Below are 18,823 nucleotides of genomic sequence, written 5' to 3' on the forward strand. Positions count from 1 at the left end.
AAAAAAGACAACTGTGGACCTCCTGGAAGAAGGCGTGAGCTCCAGCTAGGCAAAGATGTGCTTTAGATATAAAACTTAACATAGGACCGGAATAGCAGACAAGCGATAAGCCTGAATTTCATTAAATTTTACACCTTCTGCTCTTCCATGTCATCATTAAGAAGAGGCAAAGACAAGCTGCAGGCTAAGAGAACGTCTATAACTCGTGCATCTGACCGAGGGCTCGGCCCCACGCTCTAAATAGGCCCCGGGTCTCGCTGACATCAACAACTCAGCGCAGGGCGGAGGCAGCTGTGCGCACGCGGGGGCAGGAGCTGCACACCCCGCCCGCCCGGACACAGGGGCGAAACACACAGCCGTCCAGCGAGCAGCGGAGCGCAGGCCTGCGATGGGCGTGGCTCAGATGTCACCTCCAAGGTGGGGAAAGTTACAAAGATGATCACCAATCAGCAATTCCAGTCGAGGACGCAGAGAAACCAAACCCCAGACACGGCGGGAAGGAAAGCAGAAGGTACAGCCCATGTGGGCCTACCCAGCCCGCAGACCCCAGAAATTTATGCAGGAGGAAGGAAAGAGTACATCGGCGCAGACACTCGGGCACAAGGGCTTGCAGCGGCATTGTTTACAGTGCCCAGAAACTTAGCCAGGCACGGTGGCATGCGCCCGTGACCCCAGCATGCGGGAGGCTGAGGGTGCCCACGGGCTCGAGGCCAGCCGGGGCTACAAAGTGAGTTCGAGGCAGCATGAACCACATAGCAAGACCCTGTCTCAAAGAAAAAAAAAAAGGCCAAACTTGGAAAGAAACCAAGGTCGGGTCACTGGTGAACGGATAAAGAAAAGGCCCACGTGCGTAGTGGGACACTTTGAATGCGAGGAGGAGTGGCCTCCAGGCAGATGGTCGACTCGAACTGGGGAGAAGCCGGCTGGAAGACTCTTCTTACGAGAGCCCTCCAGAGCTTGCACAAAAGGGGAGGGGACCTGGAAGGGAGGGAGGAGGCCAGAGGAACAAAAGGTTGTTCTGTCCGTGGCAGGGGCCCCACAAGTACAATGGTTTTGCACTGCAGATGCGGACTAATAATAAATAAGAACTGGAACCAAAGAGGCACCCAGAGTCGGGGAAGCCGTAGAGACAGAACGCTGACCAGTGGTGGCCTGGGGCTGGTGGCAAGGGGGAAAGGGATGGCTTTGGAGGGACAGAAATCTTCTAAAGGGGGCTGTGATAATGTTTGTATAAGCCAACTACAATTGATCAGCCGTATGCTTTCATGCGCAGAGAGGGGCTTTAGATGGAGTCTTGCTATGTAGTTCAGGCTGGCTTTGAATTCACTATGCAACCCAGGCTGGCCTCAAACTTGCAGCAATCCTCCTGCCTCGGCCTCCCGAGTGCTGACAGCACAGGTGTGTGTCACCACACTCAGCTTACCAGCTGCACACTTGTGCTATAAATTTTTCTCACCTAAAGCTTTTGCAGCAGTGTGGAGGTGGAGCTGAGCGGGACAGCATTTGCCCAGCGAGCATGAGGCTCTGGGTTCTGTCCCTACATGGTCCCCAAGAAAAGCAGTAAGAAACAGACAACATAAGCGTTATCATAGTAGCCTTCTGCAGTTTCCTGTTCTGCGGTGCTGTGTCACATTTCCGCACAGCCCAGTGCCGCAGCTTTGTCCTGCAGCAAAATCCAATTCTGCACCCACTAAAACATCACCTCCTCCCTCCTCCACCTCCAGTCACTGACAACCACCTCCTTCTGTTTGCTGCTGTGAGTCTGGCTGCTCTACAAACCGCACATAAGAGAACTGGGCTTATTTCCCCCTTCCACAATATCCTCGAGGCTCACCTATGTCATGTGCCAAAATGTCATGTGTCATGTAGCATGTGCCAAACCTGTTTCCTTTTTTTTTTTGGAACCGGGGATTGAACTCAGCCCTTGCACTTGCCAGGGAAGTGCTTATTCCACTGAGCCATCTCCCCGGCCCCAAAAATGGCAGGAGTCTTTTTTTTTTTTTTCTCAGAATGCCTTCAGGGCAGGTTTGACTGGCTGGAGTTCTGGGGATCAAACCACAGCAACCTGAGCCTGACTGCTTTGTTGAAGCAGGCACTTAAAGAGCTGAGCTAAGGGCAGGCCCCCCGTTTCCTTTTTAAAGGCTGTATAATATTCCACTAAACTGATGGATACATTTTATAGTCTACAAATTATACCTCAATGGAGCTTTTTTTTAAAAAATAAAAACAGGCAAACTTGGGTTCATGATCACTAGGGTGGAGCAGTGTTTGGAAGGGTTGCACTGGGAACCTGGATGGACTCCCCTTATGAAAGCTGCGCTGGGGACCCGAGTGGACTTACGAAAGCTTGTGGTGCTGGACGCTTTTAACACATGCCCTTCTCTGCACGTGAATCTGTCTTAGCATGCAGCTTTCTAAAAAATCCTGGCAGAGATCCCCTCTCGGGTTCCCCTCAGGTTCAGAGAGCACTTAGTGTCACTGTGAGGACCTCAGCGGTGACTCCGTGTTGTGAACAGCTGGACCCTACACTTAGCAACATTCCACAGAACTTCAGCTGTGGGTTCCAAACATTTGTCACACAGCCACAGCTGCCCCTGAGTGTCCCCTGTGTCCCCTCCTGCTGGGGACAAGCGTCCAGGCCCAGAGCCAGGACAAAACTCACTCTGCAGGACGAGGGTCACCACCTTCTTCACGGCGCCCACCTCGTTCTCGGCCAGGCACTGGTACCGCCCTGCGTCAGCCATCTGCAGGGAGACGGGGCTCAGGACAGGACGGTGGCAGTGGAGACCTGCGTGCTACCCTCCACGGGGCCCCAAGGCTACTTGCAATAGCTGCGCAGAGACGCCAACCCTCTCACTTCTAGACCTGGGGGGAGTGATGAGCGCTGGCTGCTGGCCCGAAGCGGAGGGTTACGATTCAGATCCGCCCCCACACGCCGCTGAGCTGTTCCAGCTCTGTGGTACCTCAGCTAGCAGGCATGGGGGCTCTGTGGGCAACGATGTCTGGGAAGCACTGAGTGGGACAACCCATTCCGGTCCTGCGGGACTTCTCAGGACACTGACGGTACCGGCTGGCGCGGTGCACCTCCCAGGGGCCGCAGAGCCAGCAGGGCTCCCCCAGGGTAAGTGGCCAGGACTTACCCTGGCTGCCCCGCCCCAAAGCTGTATCTGGAAACCTCAGGGCAGGGCGGGGTGTGGGTGCACTGGATGTTCATGGCCACGGTTCTGAGCAGACACGGAAACGTACCTGCCTCACCCAGAAAGGGACCGGGGTGGCCTGAGGCTGTGCCCAAGCCCAGGTGAATCCAGGCAGCTGCGCCACACCACGGGCAGCCCAGAGCTAGCTGTAGACACCGGGCGAGGCCAGACCTACGTTCACCTATGGAACCATTGCTGCAACATGATAGGTGTCTGGTGCCTCGGTTTCCCCATCTCTACAGTAAGAATGAGAACCACTAAGGTTCTATTTTCAGTATTAAAATAGCACCCAGTGCCTTCACACGGGATGACATGGGCAGTGATGTTTCATTTTATGAAATAGGATCTAGTTAAATTGCTAAATGGCCCAGGCTGGACTAGGACTCACGGTCCTCCTGCCTCAGGCTCCCACAGTGCTGGATGACAGGCGTGGCCATGGCTCCCCTACCACTGCTGCAAGTGTTAAGCAGAAGGATGCTGCGCAGTGAGGGTGGGGACCGGCCCTGGTGGCTGTGATCGCTGCAGCTACTCTCCCGACCCGGCTGTCATCTGAACCCAGCAACAGCTCCCCAGTGAGCCAAGGGCCTGAGATCACTCATGCCTGGACAGAACCTGGGGTGCCCTAGGGAAGCAAGGAGGCCTTGCCCCGAGGCTGTATCGGGACACCTCAAGGGGGGGCGTGGAGAGCCCGGCACAGGCTCCTTCCTCCTGCAGATGCTGGCTCTTCGCTGCTGTGACCTCCAAGGCCGGTATCTGTCCAGTAGAGGCGTCACTGCTGCCCTCTGTCCAGGGCCTTACAAATAACAAGGCTCTGGGATGCAGCCACAGGCCACTCTCGGATACCTAGCATGGGACTAGGATCTGATTCTTGCTGTTTCCCAGAAGGAGGAGAAAGTTGTCAGCCATGACAAGTGGCTGGGCTGACAGAATCAGAAAAGTCAATGGTGGGAGGTCGCACTGGTTGTGGTGGGAGGGTATTTGGGGAACCCCAGGGCAAGAAATGCTTTGTAGACGTAAAAGGGAGTGCCAAGTTAAAAAGCCCCCTCCCCAGCCACCAGATGCAGCACAGTGCTATCCTGGGGTCGCCCCTTGCCTTGGTCTTGTGGATGGTCAGCGAGCCGTTCTGCACCTGCAGGCGGCTGTCCCACAGCGGAAGTCCATCTTTGGTCCACTGGATGTCTGGGACTGGGTCACCGTGGACCACACAGTCTAGCTGAATGCTGCCCCCTACAGGCTCCACCAGGTGGGAGAAGGCTTCGCCTTGTAAGACAGGGGCCTCTGTATGGGGCAACATCAACAGAGGGGTCAAGAGGGAGATTTCTTGGAGGCTCAACTCCCATAACCAACCCCCAAAGTTCTGCCTAGCCTCTGCCTTCAGGGGCTGTGTGTAGTCAGTGCATTGGGAACACAAACAAATTCCCTGTCCTGGCCTTGTCACATAGACTGGGGAATCTGCAATAGATTAGTGATGCCTGAGATGGGCACAGGCAGGAACACAGGGACACGTGTGTCAGTCACCGCTGTCATAGATTCAGATGCCTGCCAGGTATCTTGGGAAGCAAGAACTACAGGAAAATGATAGCACAAGAACCCTCTATCATATGCAGAAGCACAGAGGTTCATGGGATTCTCAGAGGGCTGTCAAATGCTCAGGGCTGCTTTCTTCCCTTCCTGAATTGACCAAGTATTGCAGTTGAGTCCTGGTACCTAGAGCACTGGTCTCCTCCATCAAGCCCAGCCCACTTTGCAGTTGTGTCGCTGCAAAGGTCTCCTGCCCTGCCCCTGGTGGAGCCAGGCTAGAAGGAACAGACAGGGAGCCAGCAAACTTTGGGGGTTTTCCTCCTTTCTCAGCACAGCACTGTCTACCACAGGGAGCAGCCTCAGAATATTATAAAGTCCCCCAGCAGGTCCCAAAGTGGGAAGCCACTACTTAGAGGACAGGAGCCTAGAATCTGGGAAAGCAAGCTCTCGGGCTGCCTGGCCATCTTAGGGTAGAAGGTGTCTGAGCTCGTGCCCTACCCTTCACATGCACAAAGCTGACCGCCTGCACGCGGCCCACTCTGTTCTCAGCCCAGCAGACATAGGTTCCGCTGTCCTCTCTGGTCACTGCTGCCTTCTGCAGTGTGCTGCCCCCATCCTGCTCAGACACGCCATCTGTGGAGGAGAAAGTAAGGTCCCAGGTTGCTGAGTCCAAGGGCTGTTCCCTGTCACGGGAGGGGGGGCAGGTTGACAAGTCAGGCCCACTGGGGCCCTCCCAGACCCTGAGGAAGGGGCTACAAAGCCTGCACCATGCAGAAATGTTTGCTAAGTGCTCACCTGCGATGGGTACCACAACTCTAGGTTAAGACCTGGCCTGAGTATTCCTCTCTGGTGGCCTCTTACCAGAGCCCACGGGGCCCATGGACAGCCTCCTCCTCCCCGAAGTTCCCACCTGCCCCATTTTCAGCTCAGACCTGTGACTGGCTGGTCGTTGACAGTCCAGCCAAGGCGGGGGGTCGGGCTGCCCCGAGCCGCGCAGCGCAGCCACAGCCTGTCCCCGCGGCGCACACTGCGGTCCCCTGGCAGTGTGGTGAAGACGGGCAGCGCCAGGACGGTGAGATGAACGCGCCGCCGGGCCCGGCCCACTGCGTTCTCCGCCGTGCAGGTGTAGGTTCCCGCGTCTTGGCCCTGTGGGAAAGGGGTGTTGGCCTAAAAACTGTCTCCACCGGGAAACCAGACCCAGCTGCTTCCCACGCTTCCCACGGAGCACGCAGCCCTCACGAAGGGCGCACAAGCTCGCGGCAGGGCGGCTTCTCCGCTGCATCTGGTACTTCCCTGCCGGAAGAAGGCGCTCCATTCCTCGTCCTCCTGGCCCTAACTGCACCACACTAACCAGAGGGATTACGCCTGGGGGGGACCCACCTAAATCTTCCTGGCCCCACCCACTGCCCCGCCCCACCCACAGCCAGTCCTGGCCACGCCCATTGCCACCAACCCCCCCCCCCATAGCCACTGCCCTGCCCACAGTCCTGGCTCTGCACCTCCCAGGTCCAGGGACCATCACCAAGGTAATGCTTTGGGAATGCAATGTTGTCACCATGCTCCTTCTTCATGGCTGCCCTCACCTCCAAATTCTTCACCAGTAGTTCCCCCGAGGGCTGGAGGCTGAATTTGCCCTGGGCTCCGGACACGGTCACTGGCTGGCCGTTCTTCTCCCAGCGGATGTTGGGCTCGGGGCTGCCTCTGGCCACGCAGGGCAGGAGGGCGTGGGAGCCTTCCGTGGTGGACAGGTCCGGGAGGCCGCTCTCGATCACGGGAGGCACTGCGGGGATTGTGGGGCAGAGAGACGGTCACCAACTGGCGCGCTCGGCAGCGGGCTATTGCTACTAACAAAATCCTGGAGGGATGATCCGGCTAGGTTTCCTGCTGGAGGGAGGACAGGGGGTGGGGTCTGCGCCTGAAGCGGTCCCAGGTCGAGAGAGGAGTTTCCTTTAGCTCCAGGAAGCAGCCCTGGGACAGCGCCCAGAGCCGGTAGCTGAGCCAGGCAGAGCCCTGAACTTCCGTCAGCCGATCCAGCTCCCGCTCCCCCCCAACCCACCTTGCACCACCAGCCGCGTCCTCCCCATGGCGCTGCCCGCACTGTTCTGGGCCATGCAGAAGTAGTTCCCAGCATCCTCAGGGTGGGCGCGGATGAGCCGCAGCTGTCCACTGGGGAGGATCTGGCTTCTCACTCCTGGATGCAGAGAGAGGAAATCAGAGTCCGGGGGGTGCGGGAGTGCTTGAGGGCTGTTTGAACTGCTCTGACAGGCAGCAAGTGACTCACAAGTGGCCTGCAAGCCTGGTCGGCAGCCGAGCCCAGCTGCCCGCTCCATGGCCTCCAACTCAGCCACAGGGCACCCAGTTAGGATCTCAGGCTACGGTGACATGGTGACGTGGGGCAGGGGTGAGGGCTGTGTCTCTAGAGGGGTCTGGTGGATTTTGTGGGACTTCTGGGCAGGCAGAGGGACCCACAGTTCCTGGAGGACACTTCAGAAAGTGTCCCCCCAACCCTTGCAGGCTGCTATATATCTTACCTGTAGGGATGCTGAGCCCCTCTTTCTGCCAAGTGACAGTGGGCCGGGGGATGCCGGAGGCCTCACAGGGCAGCAGCACCTCATCGTCCGCCACCACCTGGACCACGCTGGGCAGTGGCTTCACCACAGGGGAGGCTGTGAGGGCACAGGAGACAGAGGTCCCTGGGGACACCTCAAACCAGCCCCGCAGAGAACGGGGCACCTCTCAGCCAGGTCTCCTTTTCTAAGAGCCCCCATGGGGATCAGGATCTGACAGAGTCTGTGTACCTGGGCCACTGCCTGTCCCCCAGACCTGGCCAGAACCTTACCCTGCACAGTGAGGACCACATGCTTGTGGGCCACTCCAGCGGCATTGCGGGCCGTGCAGGTGTAGTGGCCGGCGTGGATGGGCAGCGCCTGCCCGATCTCCAGGGCACCTGTAGGTGACAACAGAGTCAGAGATAGGGTCCCAGTGACAGAGCTGGCCAGGCTCCTACACAGCCCCACCCTTTGTTTCTGGTGCAGGCCACACACATCACTATAAACAGTACCAGGAACAGAGGCTGCCCCAGCTGCTTGTGTGAGCAGAACTGTGGGCCTCAGTTTACCTATGAGTATGAGGCACAGCTGAAAAACAGAGTGAACATTTAAACTTAAGAAAATGTGTTACAGTAAAAAACACATTTCCATGAGTCTCCCCCAGAACATTTCTGCTTGCTTTGAACACAAGGACCACAGCACGCCTGCCGCCGTCTGCAGCAGCTCTGGAGCCCTCTTTGCTGAGGTCGTTAGTCGCCCTGTTCTTGCTGCCTTGAAGTCCTGAATCTCTTCAAGACCTTTCCCTTCTGGGCTTCGCTTGACTTTGGGAAGAAGCCAGAAGTCACACAGTGCCAGACCCAGCAAATAAGGGGGAGGATGAGGACATAGCGTCATGTTCCTATGAGCTGCTTTCCATTGGGCTGCCCTTGGCAGGACCCCTCACCTTGTTCTTGATGACAGCATACAAAGAAAGACACTGAGGAAAGGGCACTTCCGGAACCACCGCAGAAAGTGTCAGACACAGTGCTACCCGTGTGTATCTGAGAGGGCCGGCTCCGAGGACGCTAATGACACTGTGCCACTTATCGTACTACAACTTTTAAATTTAAACACTCACTGTATCTTTTGACCATGTCTGGTGCAATAACAATCAGGGGACATGGTCTCAGCGTGATATTCCAGGACCTGCCATTGCTCTGCCTGAAATGGCTGACCCAGAATTCTCTGTCTCGCTCTTTTGACCACGTTCAAAAACCAGTGTCCTTGGGGCCGGGGAGATGGCTCAGTGGAATAAGCGCTTCCCTGGCAAGCGCAAGGGCCTGAGTTCAATCCCCGGTTCCGCCAAAAAACCAAAAAACAAACAGGTGTCCTCCAGGGAAGCCTCCCGGGATTCCTCCCCATTCTCCTGTCCTCACCGCACCACACTGTGGGCACCCCTGCACGCCTCAGACCACAGGCTGTGTCCACAGTCTCTGTGGACTCCCAAGAGCCCCTGGGTGGTGGAGGAGCCAGGCCTGGTGGCTTCAGAGTGCCCACAGCCTGGCCCCGCGGGCTCTGGAGCTGTGAAGCGCCTTCAGTCTGGCCCCACTGTAACTGTGGCCAGGAGGAAGTGTTTTGTTGTCTCAGGTGACTTTACAAACCACAGATCTAAGCAGTAGCTCCCATCCTAGAATGTCCCTAAACAACCAACAAATAAATTTAATTTGAGGAGATCCCAGAAAGTTGCTAACCATTCATTTTGACAAGCAAAGACCTGCTAAAAAGCACCCTGTAGCCAGGATTGCAAATTCAAGCCCAGCCTAGGCAATTTAGCAATTTTTTTTCTCCCCAATCTTTTTTTTTTTTTTTTTGGTGGTGGTACTGGGGATTGAACTCATGACCTTGAACTTGCCAGGCAAGCACTTATTCTACTGAGCCATCTCCCCAGCCCTCCCCAATCTTTTTGAGACAACATTGCACTATGCAGTTTAGGCGGGCCTTGAACTCACAATGTAGTCCAGGCTAGCCTCAAATTTGCAGTGACCCTCCTGCCTTAGCCTCCTGAGTGCTGGGACGTGAGCCACCACACTCAGCAGTTTGGCAATTTAACAAGATCCTGTCCAAAGAAAATAGCCCTAGGGATGTAGCTCAATGTGAAGGCCATTAGTTCAATCCACAATATTAAAATATAGATATAGATAGATATAGATATATTACTATTATCTTAATTTCATCAGAGAAAAGAACTTTCAACATCAGAGATTAAGAGCATAATTTCAGAATAAATAGCAATTGTCCTCCCGGGATAAAACTAGTTTTATGAACAACCTGGGAGCTTCGATTTCTCTCCTTTTGCCAGGAGAGGCCCCACCCCCCACTGGGTCTCAACACTGCAGTGCCCAGAGGGGAAACTGAGGCTCAGGAGGGCAGCATCTTCTCCCTGTCACACAGCGAGGGGTCAGGGGAGCCGGGCCAATCTCTCCCTTTGCACTCTCCGAAGCTGCCCCTCACTCACCAGAAGGAGAAATGCGGTAGCCGCTTCCCCGGGCCCCCAGCTGGGCCCCTGCCTTGCTCCAAGACACGGTGGGGACCGGCACCCCAGTGCTGTGGCAGGTCAGGACCACGGGTGCCATCCTGGTCACGGTGAAGGCCGTCTGGTCGTCCGCGATGGTTGGAAGCTCTGCAACCCAGGACGAGGACTGAGCCGCCCTGAGAAGCAGGGCGGGCAGGCGCGGGGCGGGCAGGTGCGGGGCGGGGGTGAGAGCTACATCCAGAGGGCGACTTCAGTGTCCCCTGTCCTGCCTGTTCCCACCACCAGGAACAGTGCCGGGGCCAGGTTAGGTGAGTGGGCCAGGGAGTGGGACCCAGGAGGCTTCCTGGAGGAGGGTCCACGGCCGCCCTCACTCACCCTGCACGGTCACCTGGTACAGCTTGCGGCTCTCGCCCACCTCGTTGCTCACCACGCACTCGAACTGAGCTGAGTCCCGGGCACTGGGGGCCACAAGCAGCAGGGCATTGGAGGGCAGGAGGCTGGACGGATGGACAGACAGACAGACTGACAGACGGCCAAGGGGGCAGCCGGCCTGGGGAGCCAGCATGGTCGTCCCACCTCGGCTTCAGCAGTCTGGATGGGGACTCTTCCCAGCTGCTCCTGTGTCCCTGCCCAGCCCTGACTCTAACGTGTCTTCCAACCCTGTGTGGTAGCACACACCTGTCATCCCAGCACACGGGAGGCTGAGGCAGGAAGACCGCCGCGAGTCTGAAACCAGCCTGGGCTACAGAGTGAGCCGAAAGCCAGCCTCAACTGCGTAGCGAAATGCTGAATTAAAAAAAAAAAAAAAAAATCTTCCTCCCGACAAAAAGAAAAAATGCCTTCCAGAAGTTTTTGCTCCTCAAGTATCAGCTGTTGGGTTTGTGTGCTTTTGTTTCCATTCTTTGTTTCTCTGTAACTTCGCACATTTGATGCAGTAATTGCTCTCCTAACTTCCGTGCGGACCCCTCTGGAAGACCCACTCGGAGGGCTCGCTCTACGGAGCGCCTGCTTTGAGCCCTGACGTTCCATGCCTGGAGAGTTGAGGGAGCGGGGCGGGCCCCTTTAATCCTCCACGTCCACTGAGCATTTAGCTAAGAGAGCAAACCACAGCCCAGGCAGACACAGGCCAGCGCACCCTCCACCTTCTAGGCGCTGTGGACGGAGCCCGGCCTCGTGCACACTGGCCACTGCCCCGCCACGAAGGAGCAGCACCCCGCCCTTCCATGTTCTGTTTTTGATGTCTGACTGCATTGAGCATAACACTGCTGTGTTTCCCATTTGGCACAGAATGTGTAAAGCACCGGGCTCCCTGCCTGGCCATCCTGGCCACCTCAGTTGTGACCCTACTGATCCCTGGAGCCTGATCCCTGCCTGTTTTCCTGCCCAGGCCCCTCCGGGAGACAGAGGCTCAGGTGCCCTGAGCAGGACCAGCTCATACCGGTAGGCGCCCTGCTGTGTGCGGAGGTCCAGCTTCTGTCCGTCTTTCCACCAGGTCACCTGGGGCTTGGGGGAGCCACTGGCCTCACAGGGCAGTGTGGCCGGCCTGGGTGCGGTGAGGGTGAAGTTGGAGGGGCCGGGGGCGATGGCTGGAGGCTCTGGGGAGAAAGTGGCCGTAGGAGGCACATGCAGGACCGTCCGAGGCTATGCCAGGGGCGGAGCCTAGGTCTGGGGTACTCACTAGCACCTCAACCCACCCTACAGAGCAGAAAAATGCCCCAGGGAGTCACTAACAGGGCCCTGAGGCTGGGGATTCTGGCCTCTCCTCAGCCCTGAGCCTGACATCCCCCAACCCCCTGCTCCGCGGAGCTCAGCTGCCCAGCATCCCTGTCCCAGGCCAAGCCTTCTGAGGGATCACCCCCCACGGTGGACTGGAAAGCGAGTTTCGGGAGAGCATCTGCCCGTTAGACCTGCTGCGCATGCTTGACACTCGGTATGCAGCGTCGCAGAGTGAAATAGCACAAATGAATACGCACCCTTCGCATGCGTGAGTCAAACTGCTTACCAATGGTTTTTAGGTTAACACCCCTTGAAGACAATGGCTCCTGACAGCTGGGGCACCCAGAAACTAAGTAGGATTGGTCCCCCAAAGGGACTGGCTGATGAAGGCAAGGAAAATGCCCCTCCCGGACCCACCTACCAAAGACCTGGAGGTCACGGCCCTGCCTATCGGAGCCAGCGGAGTTGGACGCCAGACAGAAGTAGTGGCCGGCGTCCTGGGAGAGGACAGGCTGGATCCTCAGAGACCCATCACTCAGAACCTCCACCCTGGAATGGACAGGAGGGGTTGCCATGGAGACCAACAAGTAAGGGGAAGGGCTGAGAAGGGCTGGGCCTGGCTCCCTGCAAGAAGTGCCAACTTGGGGCTCCCTCACTCTGGATTTGGGAAGCAACTCCCCACATCCTGCACCATGTGATCCCGCCCTCAACCACAGCTGATTGGACCAGAGATGAACACATCACCCTGCCTGGGCCAATGGCATTCTCTGCCCTGGGAAACTGGTCTTGGTATTCACAGAGGGTGAGCTGAAGACGTGGGAGGCATGAGGATGTTGGGGTAGTATCTGCTGAGCTCACAAGGATGGAGGGAGGGGGAGGCAAAGGAGGAGGAGGAGAGGAAAAGAAGAAACCGAAAAGAGAGAGGGAAGGGAGAGGAAAAGAAAAAGCTCACTTAAGGGGTGACCGAAATACAAGGCATGTAGTGAAATAAAAAGTATTTGTTACAGTAAAGAATGCATTTGCTGTATTCCCCTCAAAATACACACTCCTTCAATGTACTCATCCGTCATCCCTGCCACTGGCTGGCTGTGGAGGACCAGCTGAACGGCGCCCCTCAAAAGAAGAGCGATTGTCTCCATGTTGGGTGAGCCGGACCCTACTTCCTTGTATTGACATGTACAGAGCTGACCAGGACTTTCCTTATCCCTTCAGCTGGCTTTAAGCAATGCATATGGATCCAGCCGAGGTGCTGCTGGTAGTCTTTAAGATGACATGCGTGTTTCCCTGGTAACCCCCACCTGCTGCTTGACCCTCGAGGGTCGAGTCGGGACAAAGAGCCACTGCTCCATGGGCTGGGATCCAGCTTTAAGACAGAGGCTATGGGGGCTGGTGAGATGGCTCAGTGGTCTAAAGCACCTACTTAGAACAAGCTTAGCAAAGCACAGGGACCACGGTTCAATCCCCCAGCACCACATGCCAGCCAGCCCCGCCCCCTGGTGGGCTGAACTGGACACACACACACACACACACACACACACACACACACACACACAAATAAATTTTTAAAAAGATAGAGGCTATGACTTCCTGGGGCTTGAAAGATTGCACATCAGAGCTGAAGCACCGGACCCCAAACCTTAGATACTATCTCAATAGTAAAATACAGATCACTTTTTCTGCATATGCTTCTCTCTGCAGAAGACAGTTAAGTGCAGGCCGCCTACCTAGCCCAGCTCACAGCACTCGCTACTTCCTGCCATTCTCAGTCATTCACCCTCAAGCCTCTCCTCCTTCATGACTGAATAAAACCCCAGTTTGGCCCTGGTCGAGGCCTTTGCTCCTGATGGCCATCATCATGGCTGGACCTAGGGCCCCTTGGCTCCCCATAACTACAGCTAGGCCTTCGTGCCTTTGTTCTCGCCTTGGGTTGCCCTGGAAATGGTACACTAGAATGCACTCGATGGGATTCCAATAATGCACCCACGGGATTACAAATATAAACCTCCCTGACTGAGATGAAGACCAAAAGGGCTTCCTTATAGTTTGCTTCCCTCCTTTTTTAAAAAAAATACAGACCGCTTCCCAAATTTGTGTGTCACCTTTGCACAGGGGCCATGCTAATCTCCCTGCACTGTGCCAGTTTCAGTATATGGCACCAGGGCCGTCTTCTGCAGCAGCTCTGGAGAGCTCTTTCCTGAGTGTCTTCACGAGGTAGGAGCAAAAATACGGTGAATGGCACTGCCAAGAAGCATCCGTTGCCAAGGCAGGCTCATGAAGACACCACTCTGTCCTTTCACCTTACGCACTGGATCTGGTACCGGGAGACCTCTCCCTCCTCCCCGAGTCATAATGACTATGAAAGGTAAGGGTTCTCAGTGGGTTCAGGACAGCCCAGCTGAAGGCACTCAGGAAAGGGTCCTGCCGAGCTGCTGCAGGAAGCAGCAGGAATGGTGGGATCAGTGTGTTCAGAGAAGAGGGAGGATTCTGGTGAGGATGCACGAGACTGCCTTTTAGTGTAATACATTTCAAAAATTATTGATTCATCTTTTTTTTTATAGCATCTCATATACAGAAGCAGAGGTTTGCAGGAGCTCGCTGGCTACTGGGGATCTCGAGGCTGCCACACACTAGCTTGCTGGGCCCTGTCTTCTGAGAGTCCCCCACACAGAGATGACAGTCTTGTTCCACTCCATCTGCCCTGGGTGGTTCTGTCTGCTGCCCACAGAGGTCCTGAGAACCCCCAGTGCCCACCCCTCAGTGCCCACCTGGGGCTCCCAGGATCCAGTGGTGCTCCATCCTTCCGCCAGCTCACAAGGGGCGGGGGCTCCCCGCTGGCCCTGCAGGGCAGCAGGGCCGTCTGGTTCACAGAAGTGTTCACGGTGTGTGGTCCCGGCTGGATGGTGGGCGCCACTGTGGAGGGAACAGAGGGGCAGTGCTGGCGGCAGGTGCCTACACAGGGCTTGAGCTCAGGCGGTTGGGTGGGCACACTCACCGTGGACCTCCACATGGAAGGCCACACTGGCGCTGCCTGCCCGGTTGCGGGCCGTGCAGCTGTAGTGGCCGCTGTCAGCCGCACTCAGGGCCTGCAGCTGCAGGAACCGGCCATGCTCTGGGAACTGGGTGTGTGTGTCTGCCTGCGGAGACCCACCCCACCCACAAAGTCAGCGCAGCCATCAAGGGAACCTCAGGAGGGAGGGAGGTGTGACAGGTGGGGCCTCCACCCTTGCAAGCACTGCATCCTTGCCCCGTTGTGCCGCTGAGCTCCTTAGAAGCTAGACTTTTCTGGGGGAGCACATGCCCTAACCCTGAAGCTTCTGGTCAGGTACAGAACCCTTGAATCCAGCTGTAAACTGGCCCATATATGTGATGAACACAGAGAGCCTCCGCCCCAGCCTCAGGTGACAGCCACTAGGTGTGACTTCTCACCTTGCCTCAGTGTCCCCCAAGCCCGCAAGGGACATGATGGCAGGGTAGAGGACTCCACACAGTGGGTAGGCCAAGTGCTGTTCAGAGCAGGCTTAGTGCCCAGATCCACCCAGCCAGGGCCTGCAGTGCCAGGGTCCCCAGCCTGGCACCTACCTGCAACAGGATGCCATCTCGGTGCCACTCAATCTCAGGCGCTGGCTCTGCCTCCACAGAGCACTCCAGGACCAGCTGCCCCGGAGCCAGGCCAACCACGGAGCGGGGACCCCGGGGCCCAACCACATTTGGAGGGGCTGGGGGCATGAGAGGATGTGAGAGGGAGCCCCACCCTGGAGGTCCCATCCTGCCTCCACCTCTACACCCCCTACCTTGAACTCTGACCCGGAAGCTCTTCTCTGCTTCTCCTGCAGGGTTCTCAGCCAGGCAGGTGTACAGCCCTGCGTCACCCACCTGGGAACAGAAGGATGAGCCAGGATTGGCTCCAGCCTGCTGGGCTCTCATCTGATTTCCTCTTTCTCTGATAAGGGCTCTGGATTTGCCCCCGGGGCCTGCAGAGGCTGTCTGTCCACCTCCCAGCCAGCCAGGCCTCTCTGGGCTCCTTCCCCTTTGCTTTAGGGCTGGTGCAAGGCCAGCCTCTCCTGCAAAGGTCCCCTGGAGTGCACCAGCCCTCCCAGCCTGGATGGGGAGTTCTCTGGGTTTCATATCAGCCATGGCTCTGGTGTTGGGGGACTTCTGGGGGCAGGACTAGGGGACTGTGCGCACTCCCCACACTGAGGAGGAGCTGGAGAAAGCCTGGCAGCTGCCCACCACCCCCAGGGAAGCTGTGGTACCCTCTCCCCACCGCACCCCACTCCCAGCCCCATGGCAGCACCTGCACATCCTCCACGCGGAACACGTGGCCAGCTCTGCTGCCCCCCTCTGTCCCTCGCAGGGCCTGCCCATCCTTATGCCAGGTGATGTTGGGTGGAGGGACACCCTGGGCATCACACAGGAGCTCCATGGGGGCGCCAGCCATCAGCGACAGCTCTGCAGGCTGGCCCGAGTGCTGGATGTGGGGTGGGTCTGCAGGGCAGCATAGGTCAGTGGCAGCCCAGGCTCCTTTCCCTGTCCCCATAACAGGATGACGGAGCATGGGGACAGGGTGCCCTTCTCTCTTACCCTCTACCCAGACACAGACCGATGGAAACACTAGAGCCAGGGCCCTGTCCACCGGGGACAATTTCTTGGGATTTAAAACTAACAAGCAAGGCAAGCGTGATGGCACACGCCTGGCATCCCAGTACGCTGGGAGGATGAGGCAGGAGACTGCAAGTTTAAGCCTAGCCTGGGCAACTTAGTAACTTAGAGAGCCCTTGTCTCAAAAATAAAGGAGAAAAAAAAAAGTCTGGGACACAACTCAATCCAAAGGCTCTGGGCTTTGTCCCCAGCACTATAAAAACAAGAACAAATCAACAAGGGCCAGAGAGATAGCTCAGCGGACTAAGCCTTTCTTAGGCAAGTGCAGGGACTGGGGTTCATCCCACCAGCACCACCTGCTGCACTGGCCCCACCCCTGAACACACTGCGCAGGCCACCGAGACTGGGCGTGGTGGCGCACGCCTGTAATCCCAGTGCTGAGGAGGATGAAAACAGGAGGATCACTATGAGTCCAAGCTGTGTAGTGAGACCCTGTACCAAATAAACTTTTTTTAAAAAAGAAAAATTTCAATGAGACCTAGCATGGTGGTGCGCTTGGCAGACCCGTCTCCAGTACAGCCTGGTGCCGTGAGAGCCTCCGTGGGTCCTTGTGCTTGTATTTGTGCCAGTACCACCAAGACCGTGAGACCCCCCCCAGGAAGGTCTGATGTCCCCATCACTGTCCCCCAGGGAGCCACACTGCCCAGAACCCAGCCCCACCTCAATGCCACCCCAGGCAGCCGCCCCAAGCCTCCCTTCGATCCTGCACGCTTTCTCCACCCGCCCAAGCCCCAGAAACCTCGCTGAGGACACGACGCACCCATCATGGTCAGCCGGAAGTGCCTCCTTGCCTCCCCCGCCTCACTGGTGGCCACGCATGAGTAGGTCCCCGAATCACCGGCTCCTACTCTCTCCAGCTGCAGGCCAGGGCCCTGCTCAAGGCTCTGGGGCAAGAAGGGTTCACCGTCCTTCAGCCAGGACACGAGAGGCAGGGGGCTTCCCTGGGCCTCACACGGCAGAAGCACAGAGGAGCCAGGGGTCGCCACCACATCATCCTGGAAGTCCACTGGCTCCAGGATGGGGGGCACTGTGGGGGAAAAGGGAGAAAGGGACCTGTTCACCCCAAGACCTTGACTCAGGCCCTTCAAACCTGCCAGATGCCCAGCTCCTGGAGAGCTCCTTCTCATCCAGGCCCAGGAACCTCCCTGGGGTCCCCAAGGCCAGGAGCCCCTGCCCTGGCTCCCCCAGCAGCAGTCTCACCCCTGTATGCAGGCACCGAGGCCCTGGCGCCTGGGGTGCCTAACTGCTACCAGCCAGACAATTGCCAAGCAATCGGCTGAATCGTGTGCTCTGCCCTCAGACCCTGAGGGATGTCCTTAGTCCCACCCAGGACCCAGGACCACCTTGGTCCCACCCTCCTGCACCCTCTGTTCCGTACCAAGCACCTGCAAGGTGAAGTTCCTATTGGCCACGCCGGCCAGGCTCACGGCCACGCAGGTGAAGGTGCCCGAGTCTGCTGGCTGCACCTGGGAAATCCTGAGCCCCCACGCCAAGAGGGGGGGTGGGGAGAGGGAGAGATGGAGCCAGGAAGAGAGGTGTGGGCTGCACGGATGCCCCACGATGCCTCTTCTCCTTTCGCCTTCTTTCAGAACAGGAACTGGAGTGGAGGCTAAATCCAGCCTCTACGTCCACCTCTCCTACCCACCTCTCCTGCCTCCGGGTGACTGGAAGGAACCTCCGCCCACCCGCCTCATTTACGCCATCTCACCCCACAATGGAGCTCCACTTCTGGAACTCTGGCAGCCCAGCTGTCCCATATCCAGGACAGGGACGGTTTGCTTATCCTCCCTCTGGACCATCCCTCTGTCCTTGTCCCCACCCACTGTCCCCCACCTCCTCTTGAAGTCCCCTCTGTTCCCACATCCCCTCCTAGCTGCTCCAATGAGGGCCACGATGCCAAAGCCACCTGTCTGTCACTCCTGGGCCCTGCCCTCCTGGTCTCCTGCCCTGTCGACCCCCCTCCCCACCTCTAGACCCGCCCTAATCCAGCAGCAGGCACAGTCCACACTGCAGCCAATCCTGGCTTCCAGCACCACCCAGGTGACCATTCCCAGTGTCCATGTCCCCTAGTTCCTGATGGGGGCTCCAAGGAGGGCACCTGCCTAACACGGAGGAATCTCTCCAGCCAAGTCCACTATGGAGGGGTGCGGGCAGAGCCAGGGCTGGGACACACCGGCTCCCCCATGTGGCTTCACAAAGGGTGCTGTCGCGACCACCCGTGTGCCAGGGAAATACCCTACGAGGGACCTGTGCCACCTTGGTTACAAACCCTTGCGGGCACGATGGTTGTTTTGAAGTTGCACACACAGCCCTTCTCCTTCTGTCTTTAAACAATTCCCCTTGCCTCAACTTCTTTTTAGTTCCATGGTACTGGGGATTACTCGGCACTGGGCCTTCACACTGAGCTGTGTCCCCAGCTCTTATTTTGAGACGGGGCCTCAGTAAATCTAAGCTGTCCAGGCTGGGCTCAAATTTGTGATCCTCTTGCCTTAGCCTCCTGGCTGCAGATGTGTCCACCACACTGGACACAGGCCTGATGTTGCATGTTTTAACCACAAGAAAAAAAATATATTGCTAGCCACACCATGAGCCCTCTGCACTGAAACCCATTTCCTCCAGGCTTCCCAGCTCTCAGGAGACCCCAGGCTTCCCAGCTCTCAGGAGACCCC

At 57.3% G+C, this 18,823-nt stretch overlaps 1 protein-coding gene and 1 pseudogene across 1 annotated transcript in view; both read right to left on the bottom strand.

Annotated features, from left to right (window-relative positions):
• Hmcn2 (hemicentin 2) overlaps window positions 1-18,823 on the bottom strand; it is a 128,861-nt gene that overhangs the window by 15,720 nt on the left and 94,318 nt on the right. The window contains exons 65-83 of the mRNA XM_012516738.2: window positions 17,533-17,630; window positions 16,915-17,181; window positions 15,790-15,980; window positions 15,287-15,368; window positions 15,075-15,211; window positions 14,488-14,629; window positions 14,261-14,405; window positions 11,917-12,044; window positions 11,218-11,374; window positions 10,155-10,276; window positions 9,762-9,926; window positions 7,558-7,665; window positions 7,250-7,384; window positions 6,775-6,909; window positions 6,302-6,498; window positions 5,651-5,864; window positions 5,217-5,351; window positions 4,291-4,475; window positions 2,663-2,744 (exon numbers count right to left, since the gene is read on the bottom strand). Coding sequence (XP_012372192.1) covers window positions 2,663-2,744; window positions 4,291-4,475; window positions 5,217-5,351; window positions 5,651-5,864; window positions 6,302-6,498; window positions 6,775-6,909; window positions 7,250-7,384; window positions 7,558-7,665; window positions 9,762-9,926; window positions 10,155-10,276; window positions 11,218-11,374; window positions 11,917-12,044; window positions 14,261-14,405; window positions 14,488-14,629; window positions 15,075-15,211; window positions 15,287-15,368; window positions 15,790-15,980; window positions 16,915-17,181; window positions 17,533-17,630 — 2,825 coding nt within the window. The remainder of the gene's footprint in view (window positions 1-2,662; window positions 2,745-4,290; window positions 4,476-5,216; window positions 5,352-5,650; window positions 5,865-6,301; window positions 6,499-6,774; window positions 6,910-7,249; window positions 7,385-7,557; window positions 7,666-9,761; window positions 9,927-10,154; window positions 10,277-11,217; window positions 11,375-11,916; window positions 12,045-14,260; window positions 14,406-14,487; window positions 14,630-15,074; window positions 15,212-15,286; window positions 15,369-15,789; window positions 15,981-16,914; window positions 17,182-17,532; window positions 17,631-18,823) is intronic.
• On the bottom strand, window positions 13,560-13,658 carry LOC111812436 (annotated as a pseudogene).

The sequence above is a fragment of the Octodon degus genome, unplaced genomic scaffold (genome assembly GCF_000260255.1).
Source record: "Octodon degus isolate 3935 unplaced genomic scaffold, OctDeg1.0 scaffold00123, whole genome shotgun sequence".
NCBI lineage: Eukaryota > Metazoa > Chordata > Mammalia > Rodentia > Octodontidae > Octodon > Octodon degus.